This window comes from Citrus clementina, unplaced genomic scaffold (assembly GCF_000493195.1).
Source record: "Citrus clementina cultivar Clemenules unplaced genomic scaffold, Citrus_clementina_v1.0 scaffold_4, whole genome shotgun sequence".
Lineage (NCBI taxonomy): Eukaryota > Viridiplantae > Streptophyta > Magnoliopsida > Sapindales > Rutaceae > Citrus > Citrus x clementina.
Genome location: NW_006262274.1, coordinates 2,684,320 through 2,694,711, shown reverse-complemented (window position 1 = coordinate 2,694,711; position 10,392 = coordinate 2,684,320). Strand labels below are relative to the sequence as shown.

The 10,392-nt window shown below is 34.6% G+C and overlaps 1 protein-coding gene across 1 annotated transcript; it reads right to left on the bottom strand.

The window, feature by feature from the left end:
- Positions 1 to 5,809: 5,809 nt before the first annotated feature.
- On the bottom strand, positions 5,810 to 8,028 carry LOC18044506 (heat shock 70 kDa protein 18). Its single transcript, XM_006435942.2, has one exon. It carries the CDS (start codon positions 7,913 to 7,915, stop codon positions 5,888 to 5,890), a length of 2,028 nt encoding a protein of 675 aa, XP_006436005.2. The 5' UTR covers positions 7,916 to 8,028; the 3' UTR covers positions 5,810 to 5,887.
- Between the last annotated feature and the right edge of the window lie 2,364 nt (positions 8,029 to 10,392).

Sequence of the window (10,392 nt, the reverse complement as noted above, 5' to 3'; positions counted from 1 at the left end):
AAAAATTAAACACACACACACACTGACACACACTCAAACACACCACCTCCCTAAGCACACTCACACAGGCCACCCCCCACCTAGGGATGGCAAAATCCGAGTCCGAGATCGGGTTCGGTATTTTCGGTTTCTGACCTGGATACTATTTTTTTTGTACCGGACCCGAATATAAACCTGATTTTCCTACATATGGGTCTGGAATGGGTTCAACCCAGAAAAATCTGGGTTTCTGAATTCAGGGTTTGAAACCCGGATTGCTTTATGAATTATGATTTGAAAAAAAAAATGCCATCTCCTTATGAAGTTGGATACTACACTTTAATCACAAAGTAAACCCGATGAAACATTTTTTCTCTTAGTTGATGATATTTTGTCAAGTTCACATGATAAAAGCTTATAGAAGCTTATAGAGATATAGAGATGCTGCAAGTACTGTAAAAACAAAATTAAGATTAAATTAATATAAGGAGTGGATGCATGAAAATTACAATTAATTTTGAATTGTAATGGCGTTTGATAACTATATGAAATGAGAGTTATTAAGACATTTTTAAACTTAAATCAAGATTACTTTGAGAGTAAATGACATGTTTTTATTTGCATTTTAGTTTTATTTTGCATGAAAAACCATTTTAGTTTATTTTTAATAAATTACGTTATTTTAGAATAATTTTTATGTGCTTAGATTGTGTACATAATTGTAAGTGATTGGAATCTCAAATTTCAAGGAAGAAATGCTACTGCAATAGGTTTACAAAAGATGAAAAAGAACTTGGCTACAAAAGAATTAAAACAAATCTAGAACAGTGAAGTTGTTGTAGCATCGTTGCTGCAACATCCGTTGCTGTAGCAATCTTGGAACAACGATAGAGAAAATTTTACAGAATATTGTAATCTGCAGTTTCCTAATCTGGAAGATACGCGACCTAGGCTTTCGTTTATCCTAATTTTCAACTATAAAAGGAGCACAAATCATAAGGAAAAGAGAGAGCCGTCACTCAAGGAGAAAAACCACAAAGAAACAAAAGAATAACAGAATTTAAGAGAGAGATTAAGGGCTGCACAAGAGGAGAATTTACAAAAATCAATTGGGAGCTTAGTCCTTATTATTCTTCTCTTGTTTTCTTATTTTCTATTTATTCATAGAGATGTGTTTCATGGCCGAAACCTTGTTTTTTATTTTTCTTTTGTAAATCGTGAATTAAATTTATTTGTGGTTGAGTGATAAATAATCTTAATGGTTTATTGACTGAAAATATGTGTTGTTGCATGTTTAGTGTAACATTTTATTTTGATAGTATTTATTTTTATTCATTATTTTGGCTGATCACCCATTTAATGATACTAGCTAAGAAAGAACCACAAAATGCCTCTCTTAGTGGAACATATCAGAGCAATGCTTGGTTTTACATTGGGCTTCCTGGATTGAGTTTTACTTCATCCCAAAAGGGTCATGCTTAATTTAAAATTAATGATGAACTAGATATAAGGATTCACCTTATAGGGTAAATAAAACTTAAGCGTGTAATGCTATATCTTATGTTCATCCCAAAAGGGTCATGCTTAATTTAAAATTAATGATGAACTAGATATAAGGATTCACCTTATAGGGTAAATAAAACTTAAGCGTGTAATGCTATATCTTATGTTGGCATAATAATTGATCACTATTATATTGCATATAGATATAAGATATTCAACATGCAACAACTGAGGATGCATAAGGATTTTGCCCACTGCTGTAGCAACCAAGCCAAACATTAAAAAAATAGTCAAAACCATTAAGAGAGTTTATTTACTCAACTACTCTACATTCTCATGGGTTTTATCCTTGAATTTGACGTAATAATTTACTTTGCTAGTCAAAACTATTGAGAGAGTTTATTCACTCAACTACTCTACATTCCTATGGGTTTTATCCTTGAGTTTGACGTGATAATTTATTTTGTTGCATTTTATTTATTGCGTTTTTTAAATTATTATATTGGTTTCATTAATTATTTTATTTTAATTTAGAACAAAATCTACACTGTTAAGATTGTTGTAGCAAGTCTGATAACATCAATCTCTGTGGAGACGATCTTGAATACTCATCATTATATTACTTGTTGTGTACACTTACACATTGACATCAATAGCATTAAAAGTTATAACCAACAACATCAAAGACAGTGACCCACCCTGATCCACCATGCAATGGCATCAAAGGCAGCCCACACACTATCTCCACAAAAACCATGGAGAGAGAGAAAGTTTATGAAGAGATGACAAGAGAGAAGCAGAGGTGGGCTTAGAGGTGGAAGTTAGACCACTCAATTTTGCAGCAGTTGAACGATTGAGAAATGTTAGATGTCGCGACAGCGTAGAGGAGAGGAACAGAGCGACTAATAATGATGAACACAACAACTGATGATATTGATAATGAATGTAGAGAAGAGGAAATGGCTGAAGCGACGACGACGACGATTTGATTTGATGAAGAGAATAAAAAATATGGTCAACAGCCCACATATGTGAGATTTGAGAAGAGGAAAATGTGAATTGCAAACTAAGGCCGGTTGTGCTAGGGCTATTTTGTCCCTTTTTTTCTTTTATATTTATATTACAAATTATTAAAAAATAATATTAAAATAAAGATATTTGAGTCCAGGTTCCGGATATATAGGTTTACCTAAACCCGGATATGTTCAGGTTTAAAAAATTAAATCTGGTTCCGTATTTAATTCAACTTCGATGCGGGTTCAACCAGGATCGGATTATCCAAGTTTGTCCGAGTCCGGGTTATGTTGCCATCCCTACCCCATCTCCCCACACACACACTGACACACCCACGCGCAAACAAAAAATTGCACAAGACATCCTTTACTCACGCTTCACAGCCTCACACTTCACTCTCTTCGTTGCTTCTTCTCTAGTTTTCACTCTTCAATCTTCACAGACTCGATTTCTTCTTTTTCAGTCTTCACTCTCCAGTTTTCACAAATCGAGTTTCTCACACAATCAGGGTTCACGGATTAGGTTTCAATCACAAAAGCAAATCGACGCTGACACAAAGACGTAGCACAACCACCGTCGATCATTCACAGACACAGCCATAACCACTGGATCTGTAGGCACCATCCATCGCCAAGTTTCTCGCCTTCAAGCTCCACTTCAACCCAGGAACTCGAATTCTCCAACTCGGCAACCTGAGCCTTGTGTTTTGAAATTTTGATGGTATTTCTTCATGTTGTGATTATTATCATATATAAGTTGTAAAATTTTGATGTTCACCGGCTAATGATAAGAAAACCTATAGTAAAGAAAACTGTAATGTCTTAATTTTTTTTTCAATGACCATACATTTTTCATTTTTCAATCCAAACTGTTTTTAATCTGAATCCGATTCGAATCGAATTTAACCTATTTTTTGACTCGATCCGAATATATTTGGATCGGATCGGATCGAATTATAAATTTAGATTAAATTCGGATGGATTTCTATGCAACTCGACTAACCCAAAATTCAATCGGGTTGATCCGAATTTGATTTTGCCCAGCCCTAGTTCTGAATTAGGAAAAGATACTTGGACCAAATTCAGCCCGTCCGCCCAATAGGAGATTACCTGTAAGTGGGCGCTCCTTTACTTTAAGTTGATTTGGGCCTTTAGGCCTTAATGGGCTGAATTTATTATTTTTCATTTTTAGTTTCACTTGAATCACTTCTGAATTAATAAATATGGATGCATTTTTTTTTTGGTTCAATTTAATCTGGAATTATAAAAATGACTTTAACATTATGAATTCATGAATAGTTACGTATTTCATGGAGGACCAAAAAAAAAAAAAAAAAAGAAGAACAAGAAGAGAGAATTGGATGAAATTGATAAAAGTGTTATTTGGAAAACATAAAAAAGAAGCATCCGATTTGATGCTAGAGTTCTGTCAAATATTTTTTATAGGGAGAAAAAACTAGAAAAAGAATGATATCGTAGGAAGAAGATATTGCAAGCAACCGACAAAGAAGCGTATGCATTCTTCTTTTATTTAACAATTTAAGAGTAATTTCGTTGAAAATTCCTGGAAAATCTCAGCCAATTTTCTCACCGGCCCGGAAGGATACTGAGTCGGGGTGATGGAAAATTGGAAATTATAATTAATCTTTTTTTTTTTTCATATCTTAGCTAGCAAGAGACTTGAGAACTTGCAACGGAAGTTGTCGTAGATAGGAAGTTGTATTGTAGGGTCGATATTGAAAACGCATTTGAATCCCATGTTGCTTTTGATGGATGACAGCTGAAGTAATATTCTCTGAATTAAATTAATTAAGAAGACCATATCGATGTCGTCAACTTTTTCAACCCAAATGGACTGCCATCATTAATTGTGAATTTAAAATCGAGCGAATTAGAACACTAACGGTTAATAAAATTGACTGTAATTAATGAAGATAAAGATTTGATGGGTTAAGGCCTCGAGTATAATTCAGTTGATTGTGGATGTGTTCTGCACTTATGGTAATTATTAAAAGTTTGAATAAAAATATTAATAATAATAATATTAAATAAAAGTTGATGTCCAGCAAGTTAGCTTTCTCATTCCATTAAAAATTTATATTATTAAGAAAAAAAAGGATAATAAATTACAAGATGGATTAATGATGATCCGTCATATTAGAAAGACATTGCAAGGAAATGCTGAAAAATTAAAAAAAAAAGTGTAAATATAGCATTATACAACGTGGTATACAATTAAATTAGCATAAAGTTGAAACCTAATTATAATTCCAAGTTAAACTAATGAACAAGATTAGTAATATGAAGAAAAAAAATATGAAAAGCATCAAAAGCCAGAAAGGAGTCCATTAAAGAAAATTAAATGAGGAGCATCTTCCTTGCATGACTGATCGTTTTTGTATTTGCCCTAAAAGATAATAAGTAGTCGGTGAAATGAATTATGAACCCCACATGTCATTGTGCCCTTAGTTTAACGAATCAAAACCCCCTAAAAGGCCAACGACTTGGCTCGTTGCCCCAGTTGGTGAAGGCCAAAGTAAACGATGATAACCTCTGAAAAACGATGAACAGAATGTTCAGCATTACAGCCATATATTGCTTTTGCAAATTAGTCGAGTTTTCCTAACAGTTCTCAAACTATATTGCTTCTCTTCCAGTATCACCATTTACGTTAATGTGTCTTCATTTTTTTTTTCCGTTTGTTTTATTGATTTATCCTTTTTCCGGCTTCATCTTGTTCGAGATTCTGTGATCAAACGCTAAGAGTTGATGGGAAAAGCTATCTGATGATAATTTCTCTCAAGAGTCAAAAGGTACGTTACTCTTTCAATTAGAAAGTGCCTTTTTTCCCCTTCCATAATTCCATTGTTTTGATTTTATTAATCTTCTTAATTACATGATTTGTTAGTATCAATTACTAGATAAGTTATTGTTATTTGTAGTTTACTTTGCATTAGAATTCTTTCCTTACCTTCATAACTTGATTGTAAGAGTAAATAAAGTGAAAGTTGACTTGATAATGGAAGGGGAGAATTGTAATTCAAAGTAAACTACAAGAATTCTAATCAAACGCTAAAAATTCTATCCTTACCTTCATAACTTGATTGTAAAAGTAAATAAAGTGAAAGTTGATTTTGTTACCTTCATAAAAAAGTTGATTTGATTGTAAATAAAGTGAAAGAAAAAAAAATAAAAAACTCAATCTTAACCACTCGTTAAACTAGGGAGAGACAAGTAAAACTTTAAAGTAGATTTCCTTCAATTAGTCTCTCCATACACTATAGGATTAGATATTAATTATATATGTTCTCGTATATATTTTTTAAAAATGCTATCTAATTAATATTAGATTCAACAAGATCCTATACACAAAACTTAAAACCCAGCATCGATCAGTTCATGACCAGACCCAAGATTAGAGATGCAAGTAAAGTAGTTGGGTCGCCGATGAAGATACTGACAAGAATTTGAAAGAACCCTTTGGCTATCATCAAATATTTGTTGCCCCTCCCTTTGTTGCGTTTCAACTGACTTTTAACTGGAAGCTTCAGACTGTTCGGCACCAAAGAGTAATAAGTACTATCCTTAGACTTTTCTTCACTACTTTTCCAATTCTCCAGCAACATTTCAGTAGAGCAAAATGCATGACAATGGTAATTGTTACACTTGGATACATAAGACCACCCCCAATTATCGCTTGCACTTCCTTGAAGCCTTTTACTTTCGCACCAAATGCACTCTTGTGATAATTCCTTATCAGAAAGCACAAATTCAACAGAACCGATAGCCAGCTTACGCGGGAGGTTGAAGCAACAGGGATGCAAGTTGCGGCCTTTCTCTTCGCAATGGTAGACAAAACCATCTGCGGGTCTTGCACACGCATGACAGTGTTTGTTACAATCTCTACAATCTCTAGTAGAGCATATCCCGGGGAGTTTGGGTAAGGATTTGAAAGTGGAGTTCCCGAAGAATTCATGTTTGGCAGCAGGCTTGCGGTCAATGAACATGCAGGGGATATGAAGATTGAAGTTGCACAGCTCACATCTATACATCAGCCCAAAAGCAGGTCTCTTGCATCCATTGCATTCGCTGAGTATTTTGTGGTTCTTCAGCTGTAGGTCATGAGCCCGGTGGGTTTTATGACCTGCTCTGCTTGGTAAATCTTGAGCTGCAAAACTAGTAGTGGTTTTCAGCTCAAGTGATGAATTATAATTAGAGTTCACATCCAAGACGACGGTATCCTCAACCTTGTCACTGCGGTTGCCGCTCAACACGGCGGCCTGAACTGCAGCACCATAAGCTACGGCCTCATCTGGGTTGATGTTCTGGCAGAGTCTCTTTCCGTTGAAGAATTCCTGAAGCAGTTGTTGCACCTTAGGGATCCTAGCAGAGCCACCAACGATAACGACATCATCCACTCTGCTCTTGTCCATTTTACCATTCCTCAAGCACATATCAACATGCTTGATGCACTTCCTGAAGAGGTCCATGTTGAGCTCTTCAAATCTTGCACGCGTTATTACTGAAGAGAAATCAATACCCTCGTACAAGGAATCGATTTCAATCGTAGTCTGAGAAGTTGATGAGAGAGTTCTCTTGGCCCTCTCGCAAGCAGTTGTCAATCTCTGAACAGCCCTAGGGCTGCCGCTGATATCCTTCTTTTTCTTCCTCTTAAACTCCTGAATAAAATGATTCACCATTCGGTTGTCAAAATCTTCACCACCGAGATGTGTGTCTCCGGCAGTGGCCTTCACTTTGAAGATGCCCTTTCCGATGGTAAGCAAAGACACATCAAAAGTGCCTCCACCCAGATCAAAAATCAGCACATTCTTTTCAGAGGAAGCCTTCCTGTGCAGACCATAAGCAATGGCGGCGGCAGTGGGCTCACTGATGATTTTCAAAACATTAAGCCCGGCCATAGCTCCGGCATCCTTCGTGGCCTGACGCTGAGAGTCAGTGAAGTAAGCTGGAACGGTGACCACTGCATTCTTCACATTTGAACCAAGGTACGCCTTGGCAATCTCACGCATCTTGGCAAGCACCATTGAAGAGATGTCTTCAGCAGCGTACTTTTTCTCTCCGCCTTTGTATTTAACGGCAATCATTGGCTTGTCGTTCGGTCCAGCAATCACTTTAAATGGCCAGAGCTTGATGTCTTCCTGAACCGACACGTCGCTAAACCTCCTCCCTATCAGCCTCTTAGCGTCGAAGACGGTGTTGGTGGGGTTCATGGCTAACTGGTTCTTGGCAGCGTTGCCCGCAAAACGCTCCTTTTTGGTGAAGGCCACGTAAGACGGCGTCGTTCTGTTCCCTTGATCATTGGCTATGATCTCCACTCTGTTATGCTGCCACACTCCAACGCACGAGTACGTGGTACCGAGATCGATCCCGATCCCTAGTACCCCTTCTTTTCTGGCCATTAATTACCAATAAAGAAATGAGATAAATGTAAAAAATTTATTTTTTCTTGGAATTAAAAGAAAAAGGAAGCAAAAAAAAAAAAATGTAATGCTTATCAAACGAGCAAGAGCTAAGAAACGTTGTGTGTGTAGTATGCTTTGCCTAAGGGAGTTGGCAATTTATAGGAGATCTTCAAACTTTCTGGAACATTCCATGGCATTTCCTGCTGGACGTTGATTATGGGGTTACATGAAATGTGACCGTCTACGAACGTTCTGTGCAAGGTGGGCATTTTCAATAGTTGAATATGTGGTTATATGAAATGTGTACATTGCCCTTGGATTGATTTGAATTTGTTTTAGGGTTTTATCGACGTACGTGGACACTCCGCGTACCACTAATTAGTAACTTGAGTTTTTTCCCTGAAGCTCTTAGTTGAGTTAAATTTTGGAGGGCCAGCTAGGAAGCCGGGGCTGTCGAATTAAAAAAATAACGTGTATGAATTTGACTTTTGACTCCTTCTCTAGGAAGGGTACTGAGAGGCCAATGCCAATTGCTGAGGCCTTCGCTTTTTGGTCAGAATGAGAGCCCAAAATCAGCTCGTTGCATTGTATATTGGCGTTTACAATTCATGTTTTAGTCATATACGAGTAGTTTAATTTTTTTTTTTTTTTGGTAAACTATATTCCTACCTATTGACATTACAATCATCAGTCCACCAAGAGTTTATCTTTAAAATTATATGACATAGTTAGTTCGGGGCCCAAAGCTTTAGAGAGTATATCTTTAAAATCTACACCTAATAACATCAGAATCCACCCTACGCTACCTGTATATTTACAAGGAGAGAAAATAGCTATAAAACTTGAACCTTGGGGCGATTAAAGTTAATTTAAATAATGCATACAAATTTTTTATTTTAAATGATAACATTAGATCTATAATTCGGTTACATAGTTTATATAATAATACAATTTTTAACATAAGTGCTTTGTATCTTAACTGCTGACATGCATGTCACTAATCATTAACTATTATGTGTTAGTTGTTTGTTGATTTTATCATCAATCATCAATGATATTAATAATCAATAAATAATTAATAAATCAGATGCCAAATTAGTTGAGATAAATTATATATTATCATAGTAATGTTCCAAATGAGGAATCGTTAATTCATCAAAGTAAAAGATTAGAAATTTAAAGATTAAAAAATACACTTTTTTTCCCCACTATCTTTTAGTTTATCCCTTAATCTAATAAGGTAAAGAAATCCCTTATTAGATAATAAGTCAGTATTGTCAATTAGATAAGGTATACAATATTGCTTAATGGTTCCAGTCTCTAGAGTAAGTTCATGGAAAATTTAAGGAAAGTAGCCACTAATCAATAGTTTTTATTTTTATTTTTTATTTTTCCTTCTACTTTTCTTAGAAATTAAGCCACTTGCAGTTTCCAAAAGAAACCAACTTTAAATTTCCACAAATATTATAGATGGATAAGATTATTGAGAGCTCATTATAGTTAGTTAAGTTTGGGTTATTGATAAATACTTGTTTAATACTTATATTTAAGGGTGAGCAAACTCAATCCAACCCGATGGACTCAACTCAATCCAATTTAATTTTGACGGGTTGAATGAGTTATTATGGGTTAATTAGGTCAATTTTTTTGAACCCAATTAACAATTGGGTAAGGTTGGGTTAATTATGATGAATCCATTTAACCCAATCCAACCCACATCATCATCATCATCATCATCATCATCATAATAATAATAATAATAATAATTCTCAATTTGTAAAATCCTGAAAATCTAAACAGCTAATCTATTTTTTTATCCTCTTTTTATTTTTTTAATAAAAGAGACTATTTTGTTCTTACATTTACTATGGACTCTAATATCAGAACTAAAGTCACTTTCTTAAATCTCAATTCCCAGTCAACTAAGGTATTTCTCTGATTTATTCATTCTATATTCTTTTTTTTTTCAAATACTAGACCATGAATAGAATTTTCATGCTATAATATATTATATTTGATTTTAATAAGTTTTATTACAAGTTTCATATCTTCTTCTTTATTTAATTTTTAATTTTGATTCGATTTTCAACTCAATCAACCCAATCCAACTCGATGATTTAAGGTTTTGGTTGAATTGGATTGAATATGTTTATTTAATTGGGTTGAGTTATTTTTATTTCAATCTATTCAATAATGGATTGGGTTAAGTTTTCACAAACTCTTTCCAACCCAACCCATGCCAACCCCTACTTAAATTTGGAGTTAAATGATTGTTTAGTTTCTATATTTTAAAAAATGCTTCATTGCACCGTTGTTATTAATTACATTACATCATAACCTTACTTTTTCTTTGCTTTTACATAATATCCTTGTAATAATATTCTTGAAGACATTAGCGAAAAGAATATTAATTTATCAAATTGCCTTAAAAGTAAAATAAAAATTATTGTAAATTTTTTCCTTATTATATTTTA

Bases quoted from the DNA above. Each gene is read 5' to 3' on its own strand.
- LOC18044506 (XM_006435942.2), bottom strand. From the start codon at position 7,915: ATGGCCAGAAAAGAAGGGGTACTAGGGATCGGGATCGATCTCGGTACC.